The following is a 23521-nucleotide window of genomic DNA, read 5'->3' on the forward strand; positions in this document are numbered from 1 at the left end:
GCAGTAGCGTCACGCAGTACGCGTAGACTCATGGCTAGCTAGTTGCATTTAATAACAAGTTGTATTTTCTTATTATATTTTAATTTTATGACGGCTTGAAAACGATCAAAAGGCAACGTGTGTCAAACCATAATTGCACATAACGGCCTAATATAAGGGCTAAGGTCTTACACATTAAAATAAAGTTGAAGTATATCCTAATCCAGACATCAAATGTTTGCAGTTGCACTTTGCATGCCAGCGTTGAGTCTTAAATGTTTATTGTTCAATCATAAATTTAAATATATTTGTTTCAAAATCATGGAATTAAAGACAATTATTATGGATTATCAAAATCAAAGATGAAATCCTATTCTGTATTCGACTTTCAAGTCCTCAATATCAAGTTTAAAATTAAAAAATATTTATACGAATGAAACGTTTATCGATTTGTTACATGTTAGTTGTTACATTGTACATGTTAGCGCGTCTGACTGTTTAGGTAACTGTTCGGTATAAACTATACAGAATACAGATCCTGGTCAGCTGCAGTTGTAAAGCTTGAATAATTAATTAATTAATTAATTAAATTAATTAACAATCAAGTGGACTATTGAGCTGACGCGAGACTGTACAACATCACAACAACATATTTTTAAAGTTTGGATCATCTTTATAATATATGGCTATAATAATGAATCAAAATGTGATGCATAGCATAAAGCAGTACACAATAACACTTCACAACCCAAAATGTTGTGACTGCAAGATCGTTAGTTTTGGTATTAATCATACCACTAGAGGAACCTTTAAATCGCAAGATTCTGTGCGAGTTGTGGGTAAAACGTCTCGCATTGCCATGGATACAGCTGAAACGGGACCCTCCGCAAGAGTCTCGAAAGTAGTCGCAGATGAACGGCCATTAGTTGTGGGTTTGCTATTGATCGTTTTATCTGCCACTCGAACTGGACAACACCTCATGTGACGATTGAGCTGCGTAGCCTGAAATATCAAAGAGTTAATTACCGATTACGGAATACAAACCACAAACGAGGTAAATGAATCACATGAATCTCGCTCCCACTAAAGCACTAATGCATAACGACAAAATCGCTCGCCCAAAATTTAAAAAATTCCTGTCAAAAGGCCCGGAGGGTATGAAAGTAAAGTAGTTAAATCATATACGTTTATTTTAGTTTTGAACGCTAATTGCTAATCAACCCATGACGCATCGTAAAAATGCTTCCCCGAGGGGTTATGAATATGGGCAAAACACTGTTTTGGTCACCTGACTTTAGCGTCGCTTACACGTTTATAATTACTAGCAGAAACCCGTGTAAGTGTTACCCTGAAGTGGTGTCAAGAGACAACGATATAATTGATTCATTTTGTGATATTGACACGTTTATAATGATAGAAAACGCGATATTCTACTGCTAGACGATTTCAGCTTTTAAGTGCTTTGAAGTGCTTTACCGTCCACTCGTAGAGACACTTAAAGTAAGTATAGTACAGCCCGAGAGTTGTTTTTAGCTACCAATATTATACTACAAGTTGAAAATTTGAACCATTAGACTGATTTTTAAACACTAATATTCATAATTATTGGTCTAGACAAATTGCAAGTGGTCACAATTAAATACAACGACTTACTCAATTAATCTCCAATCTCCGTATTTCTGGACGAATCAATAGTATTAAAGTTGAGCGGAAATTAGCCGCTGTATCCCTTAAATGGGCGAGAAGTTTAGTAGTTTAAAAGCATTAAAGGTCATTATCTTGAATAGTACGATACCAGTCAGGCAATTTAAACTATTGCAGTTACTCCCCTTGAAAGATCGTCACGCCGGTATCTATTAAATACTCCATTTTTATTTACCGCTCGCAGTTGGAACTGTAATCATTTCTCCACTTTTGAGTTTTAAATTGCTCTTTCAACTTAAACTTTTAAATACTCGAACCCTTATCTTGAACTCAATTCAGTCCGGATTTTTTTGAGAAAAAATGGCCACGTTATGAGCAAAAAAGTAGTGAATATTTGGGCATGTTTGAGCAAATTTGGTAATATATTCAGACATCCGTTTATTTGAATGATACTTTAAATGAAAGGAGCCATAAAATGCATATTCACTTTTAATCTTATTTACAGGTCAATACTTATTAAAATTTAAACTTTAAGGCAAAATCAAAACAAATAACCAATGCATCGGTTTTCGATTTTTGCTGCTAAAGTTTGCTCGATTTAAAAAAAAACTTTTGCGAGTAGCTGGATCGAAAAGCTGTTGGTTGATTAAACTTTGAAAATAGAGCGAAACAAAATTGTGACCTTACCGCCTTAACGCGAACACATAGTAGCCATTATCAGCTCACATCTGTAATTCCATGAACGCTGACCAGTGAATATCACCTCCGCGCGATCTTATCACCCTTGCAGACGCGATCAGCTTCCAGCATTGACGTATCAAAACCCAGAATCGATATCACGTGTTAAAACAAATATAGGTCATCTCCCACTGGTATTCAGATCAATGCAGATTCAGTTAAATGAGGTTTACAAATTATTATCTTTATTTATCACCAAATCAATAAAGGCATCTTAGTCGGATTTTCTTTCATTCCTTCGCGATTTAGAGCAGCGTAGGCCTGAGTGATAAAAATGTCATGTAAAATTCCGAGGATTTGAACTCATTGCTGCACAACCCAACCGAATTAACTGTCGAAATCCCTGCAGATTTTGTCTCAACCATACAATTACATTACAACTTCATCCAATTGTAAAGAATTGCATTATGCATTAATCATTGCGTTACCTACAAATGGTAGGCACTATATTAACCCTTTAGTTCCCTTTAGTTCCACTTCCAAGGGCAATTTTCGAGAAAAATAAATCGGACAACTTTTCTCTGAGAAAATATTTATTTGGAAACCTATTTCAACGCAAATTAATATTTGGGTGAACAAATTGTAAACTTCAGCATGACCGTGGAACTAAAGGGTTACGATTTACAAGTTAAGAAGTTAAACAGCTGTTTAAATCGTGTTAAACTGTACCTCTTAAATTGTAGATTCCTTAGGCAGCTTTTAAACGATATTTATTCCACAGCAGTATATTTTCCTAGGCGACGAATTGAATTCATTTAGCGTTTCAAAAATTACGATACAGTTTATAATTATTTCTTTATGCGTGCTCAGAAAAGAGGATCCTTGATTGACCACCATTATGTATTGCAACATTTTTTCCCTTAAAGTTAATACTCGCTTTAAGAGTTCATAAAGGATAATCTTCAGGCTCACAGATATATCCACAATTGAACGGAGTGTTTTATGTGCATCATACCAGATTGATCCTCATATCTCAAATAATCATTATTTTAACATCTGAGTTAACGAGGTTTCTTAAACGATTCTGGTGCAAAATTTGTAGTGTTCCCGCTTGTTGCGACAAGGAAAGTTATTTTAACACTTGAGTTTAGAGTTTTGATTAAAAAACTATGCGTAATTTTTGATGGAAAGCAAATTAAGCGTGCGTTATAAGCTATTTAAAGTCTCAAAACATACTCTTTACATGTTGAGCGGTGCAGAATACACGAGACTTACCAAGGACCGGGAAAAAATGATGTCAATAAGCTACACCGCCTACCTCACCACGGTTAGTAACACACTATCGTTATTATTTTACAAATCTGTTTATAACACCCAATGATTTTAATAAGTTTACACAATCATTTTGCAAAATGTTAAGTTCAGTCATTAATAAACATCTAAGGAGAGGATAGGGCGAGTTCGTGAGAAGTGATCCGAGGTCAGATATTGAGAGAGAAGAAGATGTAGAGTGAAGGCCCGGAATCTGAGAAGCTGTAGAGGAAGAAGATGTAGAGTGAAGGCCCGGAATCTGAGAAGCTGTAGAGGAAGAAGATGTAGAGTGAAGGCCCGGAATCTGAGAAGCTGTAGAGGAAGAAGATGTAGAGTGAAGGCCCGGAATCCGAGAAGCTGTAGAGGAAGAAGATGTAGAGTGAAGGCCCGGAATCTGAGAAGCTTTAGAGGAAGAAGATGTAGAGTAAAGGCCCGAAATCTGAGAAGCTGTAGAGGAAGAAGATGTAGAGTGAAGGCCCGGAATATGAGAAGCTGTAGAGGAAGAAAATGTAGAGTGAATGCCCGGAATCTGAGAAGCTGTAGAGGAAGAAGATGTAGAGTGAAGGCCCGGAATCTAAGAAGCTGTAGAGGAAGAAGATGTAGAGTGAAGGCCCGGAATCTGAGAGGCTGTAGAGGAAGAAGATGTAGAGTGAATGCCCGGAATCTGAGAGGCTGTAGAGGAAGAAGATGTAGAGTGAAGGCCCGGAATATGAGAAGCTGTAGAGGAAGAAGATGTAGAGTGAAGGCCCGGAATCTGAGAAGCTGTAGAGGAAGAAGATGTAGAGTGAAGGCCCGGAATCTGAGAAGCTGTAGAGGAAGAAGATGTAGACTGTAGAGTGAAGGCCCGGAATATGAGAAGCTGTAGAGGAAGAAGATGTAGAGTGAAGGCCCGGAATCTGAGAAGCTGTAGAGGAAGAAGATGTAGACTGTAGAGTGAAGGCCCGGAATCTGAGAAGCTGTAGAGGCAGAAGATGTAGAGTGCAGTCCCGGAATCTGAGAAGCTGTAGAGGAAGAAGATGTAGAGTGAAGGCCCGGAATCTGAGAAGCTGTAGAGGAAGAAGATGTAGAGTGAAGGCCCGGATTCTGGGAAGTGAGAGATTCGAGAAAAAGAGGCTAGACGAACTGAAATTCAAGAATAGAGTGAGAAGCAGTGTGGGAAGGCTATTAGCCACTTGACCGTACAGAGTGAGAAGCAGTGTGGGATCAAGGCTATCAGCCACTTGATCCTAAATTTATTCGAAAAATTATCCCCCAACTGATTTCCCCCGATACCAAGTACACAAATATTTCGGCATTAAAATTTTACATAGCGGCAATACCACCGATCTAGAAATGCTCCCATTTGTGTACAAACATTATCGCAAATACACAATGTTTCATGGTTACTTTGTATCAGGTAGTAGCAGTTATAGTAAACAATTAAAGTCACATATAATATTAACCTTTCCCAGTGATACTATAAAACGTAATGAGTCTTCTAGTTGTAGCAATATCATTGTTATTACAAATTTGGCTGACGCTAACGTAGCATTTTAAATTAATGAACATTGGCCAACAATATTGCAACCCAATCATACAGTGGATCTTTCATTTAGTCCACTTTTGGAGGTCAATATTGAACCTGCTGCGAGTAATTTCATTTATTAGATCAACACCTACGCGTAAATCCATTGCCATTGATCCGTATAACTCGGCCGGCGAATCAGCAAAACTAATATCCAAGGCACAGTCACAATCCCACAATTTCCAATGTTTGCAGTGACATAATCTCTAATTCAATTATTGAAATGATGGCGCGACTCTCGCTACTTGACATAAACGGTAACACATGTCATTAATACAGGGAATCAATTTAGGGAGTGCCAATGAAGGAAGGTCCAATATTGACAAATATGCACTATGAAAACAACTTCTTGGCAATTCCTCTCGCTGTATGCCGTATGCTCAGAGTCAGTCTCTAGTCCCTTCTTTATAATTATATTGTAAAGTTGTCGAATGTTTTGCTTAATAAAATTGCTCTTGAAAGAAACTGTGCTATGTTCATTTCAAAATTAACTCCCAAATATGGCAATTTAAAAAAAAATTACTCGTAAACATTCAAAATTTGTAGGCATGAGTAGAAGGGAAGGCGAAGGGTACGTTATTACAAACATAGGGGCTGATTAAACAGGACCGTTGTAAAGTAACCCGAAATGAAATGAAATTATTTCAAGGACCGCGCGAGATCGTGACATGTGGGATTTTAACTCGTTAATCTGTCTGAGGTTCGCATTTAATATACAGCATAAAATACAAAAAGTCAATTCTAAGTCAGTGTTAGTAGTAGGTTTGGTTGTTGCTGAGCTGTTTACAGTTAGTGGTAACCGCGCCTACCTGGTGGTAATCTGGTGATGAACTCTATCTATTTGTTATGTTCTAAGTAACGGTCATTATATGCTGCTCGAGCAGTGCTTTGGTTATATCTTGGACAATAGAGACTTGTCACAGAGGGTCTAAATGCATTTATTCTAGTGACCGCCTCACTTAATAGAACCTGATCGAGTGCGTTCGCGTTCTCATGTGTTACGCAGATTACATGAATTGACCAACATTTTAATGGCGAACACTCCGTTCGTATCAAATCCCAGATTGAAGTCCTATTTTGCCCAAATAGAAGCCTGGCAGTATGTGATTGTGACTCATTATTAACCGGTCTTCAATTTCGAATCGATGTTCTTTCCCCAAATTAATTGACTTTCCTTCCAGAGAACCCGTAAACTATGATGGTCTGCTTTGTAACAGATTTTTTTCACTACGTTAAATCTTTCTTCGTGGGCCGGCCTGGTGTAAACTACAATAAGCATGCTCTTTCTAAAGCGCATTTCAATATAATACAATAATACCTTGGCTGTTGAGTGCTACGGGCGATAATGCGGTTTAGGGATGGTTCCTGGGAGAACACATTCTTGCACAGAAATGCTTGGGAAATTATAGTTCCCAAGTGTTATATATTTATGCTTATTGTGCCTAACTATAGGTTCAAAGCGCGGTTCATTATAACAAAATCCTTAATCCCAATAGTTGGTAAACCAGATGTGAATTAATAATTAGGTAGGTAAACATATATTTTCATTTTGCGGTATGATGTTAACACTTTACGACAATTCCACGAATTCAAGCTTCACAATATTATAAGATAACGAAATTTCACATCAGCGCCAAAATTGTTTCGGTTTCTCAGTTACCTGGTTAATATCGTTTAAATTGTGCCTTTCGTGATTGCCCTCTCAATTGTTATCTACCTGGGTGAATGCTTTAAAGCAGGCGTTACACTTGTGAGGTTTCTCTCCCGTGTGGGTTCGTATGTGGTTGTTAAGAGTCGTTGCACCTGAAATAGAAGCAATGTATTCTTGTGTAAATTTGTATTGATCCAGTTTGGTGCGACAAGGAAAAATGCTCTTATCAGGAAAGGAATTACTCAACGTTTCAATGTAACAACAACGTATTCATGATCTCTTATTATTTGTTATATATAACAAATAGCACTACTACATATTATAGTAGTGTTGAAAGTATTAAAAATGAAATAGAAGCGTTAGTTAATTTTGACGTTTTCATTGCTTCCTCAATCCTCAAGGAGCCGAACCCCATGGAGTCGATAATCTTAAATAACTTCTTAAGACTGTGGATTTAAGCGAATATTTTAGAGTTATCTCGTTACGTTGATTTGATCGAGGGATCATCTTCAGCGATCACTGCTCGCGAACATTTATATTTATAGGATTAGGTAGTTAAAGAGTTAATCTGAATACTTTTTGATGGAAGATTTGATGAAGCTGTATAACTTGCTGAAACCTTTTATATAAGTCTCAGCAAGTTGCCGCAGATGATTCTTCAGTTGTTTTACCTGACACACCAGTCCCTGTGCGCGGCGCTCTTTTCAAGCTTCCTGTACGAGCAATAGACTAGCAAGCTAGGTAACAGTATTGCTTGACTGCTTCTAGTAGAGGTCCCGTTATATACTCTTAACTATCAAATTTGGATAACTACCTAGGTTTCTGTATTTATAGGAAATAATCCAAATTTATAATAATAATAATAATAATATATATGGCTATGGCTTACCAGCAAAGGCCCTGCCACAAAAAGCACATTTAAAGGGTCTCTCTCCAGTGTGTGTAACTATGTGTCTCCTGAGGCTACTGGACTGCGGAAACGTCCTCCCTGGAAGAAGTTTACGATTAGGCTGGTGAAAAAAAGTTTAGGGATATCAGCAGGAGTGTGAATTGGTTGTAAACGGCACAGAATGGTTCATAGTCTATTGGATAGTTAGATATAACCGCCGATACCCAAAAATAATATTTTCATTTCCTCATAAATACAAATTATGTGACATATCTAAAGTGTGCTTAAACAGTTTAACATGACGTGTCTGCTGATGTTGGACCATTATTATAAAGTGCGACATTCATGTTATGTGGTATTGGGTAGTGGAACATCGATAGTAAGCTGACGGCTTGACTTAACAATCGGCTTCCTTATGATTAATTGCTTTATTCCACTCGTTCGTTTGTTTATAATACCCTTACCCAATCTCGTATCAGGAAATGAGTGTAAATACGGGTGGTACCTCATTTTACGTGTTCATTTCATGGAATTTAACGAATTAACCGATTGAGTTTTGGGTAATTTTAGAGTTTGTAAGACAATGCTTTACCCCAACCCTGACATGAATTTGTCTCAAGCATAATTGCTATCGTCAGTATATGTTACTACATACGATATATTATATCTGTTGCCATTTTTGATTTTACTGATAGCACGACATTAATTTTAACTCAAACTTCCGCTACGAAAACCGTAAAAGATATGAGATTGAAACCTTGTTGGCTGGGTCGTACTCGTATGCTTCGATGGCCTTATGAACAGTATGGAGATATAAAAAGTTGGCCAATGAATAATGGGTTTTAGGTGGCAGGTGGCAGTACTAGCGTTATTGTCCAATTTATTTACTTATTACTTAATACGCCATTAACTTAATTAAGATCGTACGTAACGCAGACTCACGCTCATTAAGATGAAGTTAAGTTAAACTTAAAGTTGATAATAAGGCTTTGTCATTTATTGCTTAACTGCCGACAGTTTAACCTATTACCAGTTCCATAATACTAATAGGTATATATAATAGCTTTGGCAAAGCCAAAGATAACCGATAATATATGAGTCATATGTACGTCAATGACAATAGCTCTTGCTCAAGTTATTCCCTTTTAAGCTATCATAATATTATATATATTTTACCTCTTAGAAATTTCTTTCAAGTTTTCAAGTTTTCACTTTCATTCAAACTTTATTTCGACCCGTCACTTTATATATAAACAGGATTAAACAGGATTAAACAGGATTAAACATGAAATTACCAGAGAGAACACTAACGGACTCGTCTTGGCTATACAAGGATGAATAAATAAATCAATAAATAGAATTATTAAAACTGAAACATTTAAAAATTATTAAAATTTAACCGTTTACAATTTCACGAAAATAAAAGAAGATCGTCTATAATAATTTAAGGTAATACAGTAAATAAAGTTCGAGTACGAGGATTAGGACTTATTTTTAGGATTTCGAAGGTTTGAAGAGTCTGTTAGGTATTTCCCGAATTCTTTTGTGTGACAAGAGTTCATTACCTATGGTCCTATACTCTTTTAGCATTACAAGGCTTTTCAGGTTATCAGAAAGCTTTGAGCGGAGGGAGTGGTATCCAGGGCATTCAGTTATGACATGATCCTCAGTTTCTAGGATAGGTGTTTCAAAGAAAGGTAGCTCTTCGAAAAAGCGAATGACGTCTGTGTCTGGAGAGCAGCAAAAACGACACGTTTTCAATGCTGTGTTGTATCGATCACTAGTATATCGACCTTTCTCTACTCTCAGATCATGACTGCTAGAGCGAAGTTTAGCAATGTTAGCTCTCTTAAGCCTGCACGGAATCTGTAAGTACTGTTCTTCACCAAACTCAGGTTTGACCGCGGTGTAGAATGACATCTTCGGCTGGTTGTGAAGATCCTTTTTCCAGTGGTTCACAAAGGTTTCGTGTATGTGCTCACGTGCTGCAAGAGCGGGGTGTAGGTTTGGTTTAGCGGAGGTGCTCATCTTGATGATAGTGGACCAAGTGTGTGCGCTTAGGGGGTAATTTGGTAGAAGGAGTTAAAGTTGAGAGTTTTAGGCGAGGTCAGAGGTGTCTTTAGCTTTTCTTTACTTTCGAGATAGAGGGGGGACAATTGAGACAAGTTCGTAAACTAATGTAAAGCGAAGTGGAGTAAAGTATAAATACTACTTGTCACAAAATGAGTCACAGTATAGGATTCTGTACCCTCAGTACTGGAACTTACAAACTTAAAAACGTCAAACATTGGGACTTAAGAGTCGAGGCCCAAGAACCAAGAACCCAGAGCTCAAAAGACAAGAACCTAGAACCAAGCCCTAAGACCTAAGGGTCTGAAGCCTAAAAGTCAATAGCCCGAAGCCGCTTATTGGATGAAAATACGACCTTATAAATAATTCCTTATCGCATTCATGACGTCATTCACGTGTCTGAATCGTAACAATATCATTATCAATGTCTCTGAATTCCGTGCAAAATTCAAATCAATTTATCTGATCTCGTTCTTAAAAGTGTTATAATTGTCTTCGTAAATCTCGTTGCTACTAAAACAATATTGCAAAACATTCTTACGTCCTTCTCTTTCAAAGAGATAACCTCCTTATCTTTCAAAGGGAAAACTCGTCTTATAAATCATATGCTACAACAATATTGCAAAACATTCTTACGTCCTTCTCTTTCAAAGGGAACCTCCTTATCTTTCAAAGGGAAAACTCGTCTTATAAATCACGTTGCAAATACACAAAACTCGAACAGCATAAACTTGTCTCCGTGCGAATCTCCACAGTAACATATTTCTTCACACGATCTTATTACTTTAAAAATTCTAAAATAAGCGCACGTGAAAGTCTGATTTAAATTCCTGCAGGCTTGGATCATTAACCTGTAAATAATTCTAAAACTTTGTTAATTATCACCTTATCGTGAAACCTGGAGATGAGCCGACTGGCTCAATCAAAATACCAGTCAAGACCATTCAAAACTAACCACTTGGAATGCTCGGAATATCAAGAACTTAAATCTAAACAGCTTAAAGTAAGGGTACAGAATCCGTGGGAGGTTCCGTAGTAATTGGGCTGTAAGTTTCAAGGTCTTTACAATAATTTACGATCATATTAAAATGTGTTATTTGGACTTAAAGAAATGCTCGAATCAGGACGGATATTAAACAGCGTACAAGTGTCATACCAGGTAAGGTTCAGTTGTTTCTGCTCCTGAAATGTATGGTGCAGAAGTGTGTTCACGTTACCTACTACCGCCTGTGATGCTCTATAGAAGTAGGCAATACATTGAGGGAGGACGGTCACTGTCCAGGGGGTTCTTCCTGTGTCGCCGTAACAGAAGTTGTTATTTGCCTTTTTGTGGACACCCAATATCCATTTAAGAATTTTTAGGTGAGTAGATTCGAGAGCATCTTTTGCTGCTGCTTTTGGGAGACTCACTTCTTGGTTTTTTGAGAGAATGGCTTTCGCGATGTTGGTCGATGGCAGCCAAACAGGGCATCCGTATGTAGCTGCTGGCTTGACTAAGCTATCGATGAGTTTTAGCATCGTGCTAGTGGAGAGTGCTCTCGTGTCAATAATTCGTCTCATAGAGAAGAACGAGCGTAGAGCTTTTTTCCTAAGCTCGTCGATTGCTTGTTTGAAGGAACCGTTCAGAGAGAATTGGATTCCAAGGTAGCAGTATTTTCTTACTGGTGCGATGTCCAAGTTTCCTAGTTTAAATCCGTAAGCACATTTGAGTATTCGTGAGCTTGTGTTAAATACCATCACACTGGTTTTGTTGATGTTCACAGACAACTCCCACTTTACGGCATAGTCATGCAAGCAGTTCAGCAGTTTCTGTAAGCTGTCCGCATCCAGCGCTAAGAGGACCAGGTCATCTGCCCAAAGGAGGTGGCTTACTTTAACACCGTTTAGAAGAGGTACATCCAATTCCTCAATTTGTTCCAGCCTGATGGAGAGCTCGTGGATATAAAGTTTGAAGAGCTCAGGGGACATTGGATGCCCTTGTTCTGTACCGATCGTGACGTCAATGGCTGCGGAGAGCTTTTGGATCAGCTTGACTCGGGTTGAAGAGTTGTTGTACATGTGACTGATGCATTCGAAGAATTTGCCTGCTATTCCCATGTTGCTCAACTTGAACAGAAGTGCTTCCCTACATACACTATCGAAAGCCTTGCGATAGTCAACAAAGCATGCGAATAGTCGCTTCTTCTCTTTCTTGGCGTATTTCTCTATGATTGTATTTAGGGTGAGTATGTGGTCATTACATTGGGCTCCACTCCTGAATCCAAGTTGATAGGGTCGGTCAGGACAGGCTCTTTCTCTGAATTCGATTAACCGTTTGAGGAGTAGATTCGAAAAGAGTTTACCGAGACAGCTCCCAATTGTTATGGCCCGATAGTTATCAGGGTTTTGCCGGTCACCCTTCTTATGGAGGGGAGTTGTGATGGAGTTGTTCCAGGGGTAAGTTCCATGCTGGAGGCAGGAGTTGAAGAGTTTTACCACGACGAGTTGGAGTTTCTCGTTGGAGTTTTTCAACATTTCGTTGGATATCAGATCATCGGACACACTCTTATTGTTTTTGAGTTTTTTAGTTGCATCTTTGATTTCCTGTAACGTGAAGTCGCGATTCAGTTCATCGACCAATTCCTTGGTGAGCTGCGAATTGTTGGACAATGGAGTAGAGGTGACATCGTCCCTTGAGTGATCGTTCCTACCACACTTCCGGTTGTAGAGATCATTAAAGAATTTGTGGAAGAGGATGAGATCGTAAATGTCGAATGGTTCTTCATCTTTGTACTGGTCAGATAGCCGTTTGAGTGCTGCCCAGTTTACATCTCCACTTTCGTTTATCTTCTGGTTCATCTCATACAGGAATTTCCCCTTTTTCATCCTCTTAATAGCTCGGTATTCCTTTTTTCTGAGGAAGTGCTGGTCACGAAGGAAGTTGCTGTGTGGGTTACTGTTGGCATTTCTGTCGGCTCTGTTGGCCTCCCTTTTAGCATGTCTACAGCTTTGGTCAAACCACTTTTTCTTACTGGTGCGTTTGCCACTTTTGGTCGTAGTAACAAAATTCGCAAGATTGTGGTATGTTGCAACCACGTCTTCATTAAGCTGAGCAGCGTCGTTTGCTGTGTTCACTGGTTGATCAAGGAGGCAGTCCATTTTGTCTTTGAATGACTGATCATTCTGTGCCAGCCGGAACTTAGTTGCTGTGTCTGCAGAGAGGTTCTCTGATAAGTTCCATTTGAAAGCTTTAGGTGCATCTTGGATATCTGGCGATTCAAGACTGTTAGAAATCCTTCTTAAAGGGTTTGTCTATATATAAATAGAGGTATATATATTATGATTATGATTACCATAATAGGGAATATATTATATATATTCCCTATTAAGGGAATCATAATCATAATATATATACCTCTTAGAAATTTCTTTTACAGTTTTCACTTTGAAACTGTTTCCGAGCCGTCGCAGTTTAGCGGAAAATATACGCTAATGTTAGAAATAGAATGTTAGGATAGTAATGTAAGGAGCTACCGTATCTGCATAACTTTGGTCAAACTTCGAGGCGAATATATTTCCTTCGGGTATTACGAACATTTCTCGACGTGACCAGTAACTACGGAACGCATTATTAAGGCGGCAGTAGCTTGTATAAAATTGATGTTTACATGCGAAACTGAAATCTAATGCATCCTCGCTAAAAGGGAAGGTTGAACTTTAAATTACGGCTATAAATAGTAATAACTTCTGTGATTTCGAAATCATCACGAGCTGCTATCGTTTGCCTTTATAATCAACAGCATTGCACCATCCATAACATATGCATGGTATAGGCATAAACAGCAAAACGATATGGCTGCGTGCTTTAACCTTCTAACTTGATTTTATTGATTGAATGCGACGATCGAAGGCTTATGAAAATTTTATTAAAGGAGCCCTGTTATATCATGATTTTAACCATTTTGATCAAATTTTTCGTTGCTTTTTTGTTACACCGATTGAATATTGATTTCATTTGGTCAGATGCTCAATTATAAGAAATCGTAAGCGTAAATCAAAATTTTAAAACAACAATGGCTAAAGTTAAACATATCGAAGCCAATAATTGTAGCACAAAAAGGGAACGGGTAACGTTTTGACCTTGTAGTTGTATTACTCTATATCTATAATTATGGTGTTACTTTTCTTCCTTTTCTTGTACTGACTCCATTACGCTGCATTTGCGAACTGAACTTGTGGACAGAATCACGTCACTATTTTATAACGAATTTCAATCGCGGTGATTTCACCAAGTTTGGAATATAGAAGAATATAGAACTATAATAACTATTTAGCCCGGCCTGATGTGACAGAGATTTAAAAGAAAAAGTCAGAAAACCTAACTCACCACAATGTCCACATTCGTAGGGTCGCTCTGCCGAGTGATTGGCCGTGTGGAGATGCAACTCATACGCTGATTTGAAGCTCTTTCCGCAAATATCACACTTCAGTAGCATATCCAGGACAGAACTGGGGATTTGTAAAAAAGAGGTTAACCATTATAGTTAAATATGTGGAGATCTATAAGTATAATCTTGGGTCAGTGCTCTATAAGTAACATAAACGATCCTGCAGATAATTATCCCAACTATAGCTTTATGGGATGGCAGACTAGATATTACTTTACTGCGGCTAACTTATTTAATATTATTTTACAGATATACAGTCTTATTACAGAATATTGCGTATGCTTGTATGTTTTAATTTTTAAATATAAGTTAATTTGATTTTAAACAGCGCTTCTACTTCTTAAATGGATTTGGAATGATTTCAATTCCATCGAGTCCATGATCGACGATTGTATGAATCAAATTCTTGAAGTGGTAGCGATAATTGTTTTTTATATTAAGATTTCAAATTGCACTGGTAGCAATTGTACTAATGGCTCAGTTATTATATTGTCACATTAAGCTAAACTTTTAAATTTTCATAAAAGGTTTTACGACCTCCAGAAATTCAAAGAATTGTTTCTTATAAATATAATGGCTTAAAATTCGTTATATTATAATACAAATCCAATACACACGGCCAAGAATAATTTAGTTCTCTAGCGAGACACCTTTGTTCAGTTACACGTGACATGAGATTAATCTGTGCAAACATCGCTAAGTAACCGCGTGATAGTACACTCAATTTCATCTCAGCATCAGAGCAGTCCAATCGTAAATCAAAGTCATCAAGGTCGACAAGTACTCCATCATATCTGTTGCGCAATAATGCATTTGATGCCTGATCCTCATTTGCCAGTTTTTCTTGGTTTTTGCAATGGCTGATCGTTTTAGTAAAAACCGTCGATCAATCGGCGTCCACACTCCATAACAGAGAAATAGCATTGACATCACGGTTTAAAAGTTTAAACTGCTGGCAACATGTCATAACCATACCGGAGTGTTTAATCATAAACTTTTAAAGACTCGCCATCTTACTTTTAATTTGCTCCCTTGAACCTGCACTATAGTCGGACTCGCCCGCGTTGAACTGCAGTTTATTATAGTCGCCCGCGTTAAATTGTGCGTCATGAAATAAATGGGCGCGACAGTACAATACGGCTTTACCAAAAATCTATGAGTCTATTAAAATACAAATAATTTGACGACATATCTTACAACTGTACCAGGTGGCTATCACTATACTATGGTGTAAATAATAAATATTTAGATGGTAGTAAAACGCCCAAAATATATTCTTACTGTGAGTGAAGAGCACCGCTGAGAAGAGTCGTGGTGTCAAAGGAGGAGAATCTGGGTCTTGATACCGAGCTGAGGTTGGGACTGGGAAAAGAGAGGCTGGAGGGAAGTGAGAGGCTGTGAGGGAGAGACAGAGAGTTGGAGAGGGTTAGAGGAAGCAGGGAGGGTCTCGATTTCGTACCAGAGAGTAGACTCTTGATAGTGAGTGGACTTAGTTGTAATCTGAGGGAGAGCATGAGATCAGGTATCTTTCAAAAAAACGAACGAAATGTGAGTTCATTACAATTTGCTCCTGAATTTTGATGCCTTAAATTCATCAGTAAGGCTGAAACAAGGAAAAAGACAGCCGTCAATTATGCCACTCAAATCATGACAACTTAAGCTTCGACCGTTGTTATTAATGTGGCGAGTGTCCTGCTTTTAAATATGGCGCTGTTGTATGACATTATAAACAATGCGATCTCGCAACTTTTCTGTTTTATTACGAGATGAATGATTTGGAAGCATCAATCTTATTTAGATCCAAATTTTGACGCAATTTGATGCCCACTGGCTCGATATTTCGCTTTATTTCTCGCGAACCAAGCGCGTTCGTTTCATTTACCTAACTGAAATTCACCACGTACCTTCTAGCTAGGGTCTTACTCCTACATAAAATTTGTCTCACAAAGACGGATTGGGTATTTAGTGGTATTTACAAAACTTTGATGTATAAAGTATCGTGAAACCCGAATTTTGCAACGTTTTTGTGACTGCAACGAATTGAGCAATCACTTATCTGCGATAGAATATAGCACAATACAATAACAGCGATAGAATATAGCATAAATATTAAATAGTCGACAAATTTTGCTTCGGCACTCACCGAGCTGCCCAGGAATCGTCCGAAGGAGTCGTAACTGGTTCACATTTTACATGACCCTCAGCTTCACTCAAATGAACAGCTGTAGAAATATCATGACCAGGCGAGGAGCCCAAGTGGACCTGATTTAGAGTTGTTTCCGATTTATCCGTCTGTCCGCCAGCTGCTTGGTGTGGTGAACGGAATGCGCATCCACCTGAATACGTTTTCGTTATTCATCTTTTAGTTTTATCGAGAATTACGACTGCTTATGAATAATCAGACTAGTTAATACTTGAATATTACTATTACTTCTTGATGACGTGGCCTTCAATATTATTATCTATTATTGTATAGAAAATCGAGTTTTAAGGGTTTAGTATTGTATTTGTTGTATTGTTATTTAAGGGTTTAGTTTTGTTATTTGAGATCTGGTCACGGCAGGGCGCGTACCTAATGTTATAATTGAAGCAAGTTTAGTGACGGAAAAGAAATTATAAAACGGAAATAAGAAATACATATACATATCACCGGAGACTCGCGGGCGGAACAAAATATTGCACGCGCACGCGCGTGCAATATTTCATATGTCCCCGAGGGCGCTAGCCCGAGGAGGACATATTTTCGTATAGCACTGAGGGCCCATCGGGCCCGAGTGCTATACGATTTTTCCGCCCGCGGGTCGAGGTGATGTGGATTATATCCACCAGCGTGAGCTTTTTCTTACAGATATTAGTTTTTACTTTAGTTTCTTCAAGAGATCCGTTTTTAATTTAGTTTCACTTTTACTTTCAACATGTTTCTTATAGGATAGTTCCGCCCTTGAGGCGAGGAATGATATCGTGTATATCCGATATCCACCAGCGGGCGTTTATCACGAAGCTTCAGTTTGCAACAATCACAGCAAATTAATGTACAGGATTTCAGAAAAGTTACGAAAAAATCATGTTGCTTTTGGTTTAAGATGTAAAACAGGCCAAAATGACTGACTATAGAACGAAAAACCGGCTGCTATCAAACAATGTTTCAGCTCATTGTTTCAGGTACATATTTTAATGTAAACGATCAAAATATAGGCCCTCTCCCTCTCTCCTTCTCTCCCTCTCTCCCTCTATCCCTCTATCCCTCTCTCACTCTCTCCCTATCTTCTTTTCTCCTTCTCCCACTCTCCTTACGTCCCTATCTCCCTCTATCCCTCTCTCTTTATCTCCCTCTCTCCTCCTCTCCCTCTCTTTCTCTCCTACTCTTCCTCTATACTTCTCTACCTCTCTCCCCTCTCCCTCCCTGGAACCAGAACAAGCACCACCAGTCGCCATAGAGCCCTCTACTACCAAGTTAGTTGTCATTATCATGTCAGTTACCTGGGTAACCAGGGTTACCCGGGTAACCAGTTACTACAGTTTCTGTAGCAGCTACTGAGTGGCTGGACACTTAAAAGTAGTAACCCAGAGAGCTCGAGATCACAGTCTGATCATGGACATTTAATATGAAAGTTAAAGATAAAATTCATAACATCAATTTAAATGGCAGTTTCAAAACAAAAACAGGGCAAAATATCTTTCGGGAACACAATAGAATAACACGTAAAATTTCGGCCTACATTTCAAGATTTATCGACTGAACTAGTGAAATGAAAATGGTAAACACAACTGAAATGGTAAACACAGAACAATTATCGATACTATAATAGAGATCACCGGCTTAGACTTTAGTCTGAACGTCTCCACGAATTTGGTAATCATAGTAACAGTTTGTCAGTGTCACGTGTTAATTATGAGCCAATCATGGCAAACTGCGTGACAACTAATATAGCGTCCGATAGAGGGTGAGCTCAGAGTTTACAGTTGATACATTCTTTACATCCACTGCATATTGCCGTGGGAATTTAGAAACAGAAACTACACTAATTAGCTCACTGTACGATTATTGCAATTGAATTCATCGTTAATGAATTAAACCGGTTTCAACTATAGTTCTGAGAAACTTGTCAGTTGTTGTCTTATGGAATTTCACATGGAGACGATACAGAAACTGAAAATATTTTAGAGAACTCCGGGCTATATTGCTAATGGTCAAATTAAATGTCACTTGTTATCGGGCTATATCATGAGCGGGCTGTAGAGATATCGGGCCCTTTGACAGCGGGCTGGTGAGAGCCCGCTATGCGAAAAAGCGCACGCTGGTGGATATAATAATATATACCTTATCGGACCTTATTTGGACGGACATTACATGAACGGACATAATTGTGAACGGACATTAATATGAACGCTCGAAGGCATTCAAAACCATCAAAAATCCGAATTTTTTTCAATTTTTTGACGTTTTTTTAATTTCAGCAAATGATTTTTTAATCCATTTTTATACAGTAAGTAAGAAAATCAGTCATTAAGCAGTAAAAATGTTAAAATATGTGTACATGATCAGTGTCTAATATCACATATCATCTTCATTAAATGGGTTTTCGTGCATGAAATAGTCCATGCTTAAACAAGCATCAGTGATTTCTAGCTTTGTGGAAACCTTTTTTTTTATCAAACTACCCCGGTCCTGCATTTCATTGTTAACTTTTACAAGCCATTCGGCGTGAAGTGGTTTTATCTTAGACAACTTTAGGTTAACCTTAACATCACGTGGAGCTTTCCTAGAACTGTTTCATTACCTCCCCTCAGTAATATGAACTATAACAACGTCGGACAATGTCCTTGGCAACACGATTTACCGTAATATCTAGAGGCTGGAACAAGTTTGTCATGTTGGCGGGGACTAGCTCATGAACTATGTTGTTGAGTGCCATAATTTCGTTGACTTTTTTCCGCCAAGTGACCCTTGAAAACATCATATAATACTAGTAGAGTTTTCTGTGCCTCCGGCAGACCAAGGAGAACCTTTCCGTCGTTAACTTACGGCACAATAAAGTTCTCAAAGTTGTTATATTCTGGACAAAAAGTTCGAAATGGAAAAATTTTTGGAAAAATTTCAACGGACTTTAACTTGGACGGACATTAATTGAACGGACTTTATTTGAACGGACATTAAGATGAACGCTAGGGCCTCCAGCGTTCAAGTAATGTCCGTCCAAATAAGGTCCGATAAGGTAGACTCGAAGGAGTCTATAGATTATCGCTCGGGCTAGCAGGGATTGCCTTAGATTAGAACTAAGACAAATAAGGCTATAAAATCAACGCTTGTCAATCGGTATCCTTGCGATTAGTGATCGAGAGCGACAACAGGAAGTGAGTCTAATCTCAGATATTATATTCTCACAACCACGCTACTATACGTGACGATGCTGCACCACGTGACGATGCTGCACCACGTGACAGGCTACTATACGTGACGATGCTGCACCACGTGACAGGCTACTATACGTGACGATGCTGCACCACGTGACACGCTACTATACGTGACGATGCTGCACCACGTGACAGGCTACTATACGTGACGATGCTGCACCACGTGACACGCTACTATACGTGACGATGCTGCACCACGTGACACGCTACTATACGTGACGATGCTGCACCACGTGACAGGCTACTATACGTGACGATGCTGCACCACGTGACAGGCTACTATACGTGACGATGCTGCACCACGTGACAGGCTACCATACGTGACGATGCTGCACCACGCGACAGGCTACTATACGTGACGATGCTGCACCACGTGACACGCTACTATACTTGACGATGCTGCACCACGTGACAGGCTACTATACGTGACGATGCTGCACCACGTGACACGCTACTATACGTGACGATGCTGCACCACGTGACAGGCTACTATACGTGACGATGCTGCACCACGTGACAGGCTACTATACGTGACGATGCTGCACCACGTGACACGCTACTGTACGTGACGATGCTGCACCACGTGACAGGCTACTATACGTGACGATGCTGCACCACGTGACAGGCTACTATACGTGACGATGCTGCACCACGTGACACGCTACTATACGTGACGATGCTGCACCACGTGACACGCTACTATACGTGACAGGCTCGAGACTCTGTAGTCGCGGGGACCAATCAGAGGCCGCTGAATGTTACTGTAAGTCAGGTGCGCAAAGAGCGGACCAATAATGAAAGTATTATAGCTGACAGCCAACCTACTATACAGTATACAACCTACTACACTCAAATTGATTATCTCTCAAATACAGATCCTTAAACTTTTAACATTTACCTAGGGCAATTTCAATATTCTACATTTTTCGTCCCCTAAAAGTAATAGTAGAACAGGAGGGAGAATTTGTTCAATACTTGAATATACTAAGAGATATCTCCAAATATCATTCTACAACTACAACATCTCCATCCAAAAGTTTTTTCTTTTTCTTTTAAACTTTTCGGACTTTTATTTTTTTACATTTTTCATTTTTCACTGTTTTTTGATAGGAGCGATCTGTCGCTTCTATCCCTTAAATATAACTCCAAATATCATTCTACAACATCTCCACTCAATAGGTTTTCTGAATATTTTGACCAATCTAATTCTTTAAAAACATTGTAAATGCTCGGTTAATTGCATTTGCTCCTACCCACCAAAAGTTAAAACTTAAAATACAAAACTCCAGGATTTTACCAAGACTCAAATATGTAAATGGTAATACACCCTAACCATGCGCATTTATCTAAATCTTAAAATTTAAAATCGGCTACTACAAGCTAATTAGATTCCCAAAACCTTCTCAAATTAAAATTTGCAGTCTGGTTACTGTTATAACCAGTGTCTGGTAACAGTGATTGTGAAATGTGAATTTGCTAGATAATTAATTTCGGGATTATAAGATAGTTGAACTATTATTTTCGAATTGCTGTGAGACGAACATTTTTGTTTTGATCAAATATTTTCGGGACCTGTGGTTCTGGGTTAGAGACTTCCCGTTTGCGTTTTTGATAACTTATCCCAAGGATATCGATTCACAAGTGTTCGAGCTTACAGCCTAATTTGTCATGTCTTAGATCAATCGGCCTGCTGGCTTGCTAGCCCGAGCGACCATCTATAGACTCCTTCGAGCGAGTCTGTATAACTAGAGTTGAATACGGTTTTGCACAGAAAGGTTCATCTTTCTTATAACTTTTTGTATTTCTTATTTATTTATTTCCATTTGATAATTTCTTCTCCGTCACTAAACTTGTTTCAGTTATAAAACTAGGTACACCCGCCGTTCGTGTTACGTGACCACATCTCAAATAATAATGCTACAATGCAAGATACAAGGGCAGGTCTCTCCCGAACGTTGGGATGGCCTGAGGTGCTTATCTCCTTTTCAGTAACCCTAAGCCACTCTGTGCCGAGGCAATATACTAGCTGTAGGGGGGTTAGTCCTACGAGCCAGAGAGTGTGTATCACCAGCCGAAGCTGTACCAAATCACAGCTTGGTAACTGACCGACTATCATCCGACCGGATTTGAACCCGGGTCTTCTGCTTGGGAGGCGATCGTGTTACCACTACCCGACCGATACTAAACCCTTGAAACTCGGTTTTCTATGATGACTAGATATCTCAATTGTTTCGTTACTTTTTCGACATTGAGACATGTTCGGTTTGAAGTGTTTCGGCACAGCGCACATTACAGTTACTGATTATTAAATATTAATATTTTATGAATTCACGCTATGCTTGAATTAGAGTCTCAAAATTTCGTTTTTGTGGTACCAACCGTGTAAATACCGGTATATCTCCAGTCTAATCTACATCGTAGAACTGCTACTGTAAAGGTTATGCAATACTATAATATAATAGCAGGAACCCGTCTAACCCTATAGTGCTGTCAAGACTCAAGAGTCTAAAATAAGTATTATCTATTTAATTTCCGTTTTTTTTTGGCACTAAAATTCTTATTCTTTGGCCAATTTTTTATTTTTTCATGCTGATTTGAAGGCCATTAAAGCATTTGAACCAGTCAACAAAGTTTAAGTTGTATATCATTTACAGTTTTTGCGGAAAGTCGTGTTAAAGTTGATGCCGTGGACCCGTGGTGTCAGTAAAATGGTTCGGATATATATCGTCTCGCTTTATATATAGTAAGATAGCAGTTCTTACGCGAACAATTTTATCGGCATTTTATCGAAAAATTAAGAATTCACCAAGGAGTCGTTTATAAATGGTATTAAATTTGGAACGGAGCTCAAACGACATTGCACTAATCAAATCGACCCACAATCGGACCGTTCAGATTAACCGTACGTGTTGGTCGATAACAAAGGTAACAATCAACTGATTACATTTCCTCGCTTTTCAAGCTTATTCCCAGTGCAGTTTCCACTACGGTCGACGCAGAATCAAATCGCCTCCGAACCTAGCACCAACTATAGTTGTACGTAATTGAAAATGGTAGAAAGTGGAGACTTATTACTTTATAAAGATTTATAGGGTTTATATAATTATAATATATAAGCCTATATAATAAGGGCTTAGATTTTTCCCGAACACATTCTTGTTTGACGTACTTTGTCGTCACATACCCACTCGATGTCGTCTAGACCAGCTCTCCATTAAAGTTGCCAAACCTCACGCCATCACCACGACGGTAGAGAAAACAATGCTCTCCTGGTATTGTTTAAATTATAGCCATTCAAACTCGGTCGATTAGGAATGGTCTTGAAACTTAAAAGGTAATCTAAATATTATGTAGTGGCCTTGACCGTTTCGCAACCCTCACGATTTTAATTTTATGATACGATAATTCTGATCTGATTCGTTAAATTCATAATTTAAATTTTTTAAATTCTGTCAATGATTCAATTAGGAAATTAATTAGTTCACATCTGCTAAACGTCAAACCACCCTCTACCTAGAGATTAAACTGTTAGCGGTTTAATGGGATTAAAAAGTAATATCGATCTTAGTAATTATAATCTAAGATAGATATCAGAGGCAGTGGATACACTGGAACCACTTTGAATAGTAAACTGTACAGAAGTTTTGCGATAATGTCTTTTTTATTGTAATTTCACGACGTAACCATCCAGCAGTTTATTATTATATAATGGTAAATACCGTATAAGCTAACCAATACGCCAAAACATTATGTATAGACGTCGGGTTTGATCCGGAGAAAAAGGTTGTTATAATGTGGTAAAGTGGAAACAAACTTGTGAGCTACCAGATTGCCAACAAATCAAAATCAGGTAAAGTTACTAGTTACGACAACTTATATTAATGAGGTTTTTG

General features: G+C 38.5%; 1 protein-coding gene across 1 annotated transcript in view; it reads right to left on the minus strand.

Moving 5' to 3' along the window:
* Positions 1-121: 121 nt before the first annotated feature.
* Positions 122-23521, minus strand: part of LOC134813526 (putative histone-lysine N-methyltransferase PRDM6) — a 56437-nt gene continuing 33037 nt past the window's right edge. Inside the window, exons 6-11 of the mRNA XM_063821344.1 lie at positions 16357-16549; positions 15495-15713; positions 14153-14274; positions 7717-7815; positions 6894-6979; positions 122-981 (exon numbers count right to left, since the gene is read on the minus strand). Of these exons, the coding sequence (XP_063677414.1) occupies positions 769-981; positions 6894-6979; positions 7717-7815; positions 14153-14274; positions 15495-15713; positions 16357-16549 (932 nt within the window). The 3' untranslated portion in view covers positions 122-768. The remainder of the gene's footprint in view (positions 982-6893; positions 6980-7716; positions 7816-14152; positions 14275-15494; positions 15714-16356; positions 16550-23521) is intronic.

Source organism: Bolinopsis microptera, chromosome 3 (genome assembly GCF_026151205.1).
Source record: "Bolinopsis microptera isolate Bmic1 chromosome 3, MBARI_Bmic_1.0, whole genome shotgun sequence".
Classification (NCBI taxonomy): Eukaryota; Metazoa; Ctenophora; class Tentaculata; order Lobata; family Bolinopsidae; genus Bolinopsis; species Bolinopsis microptera.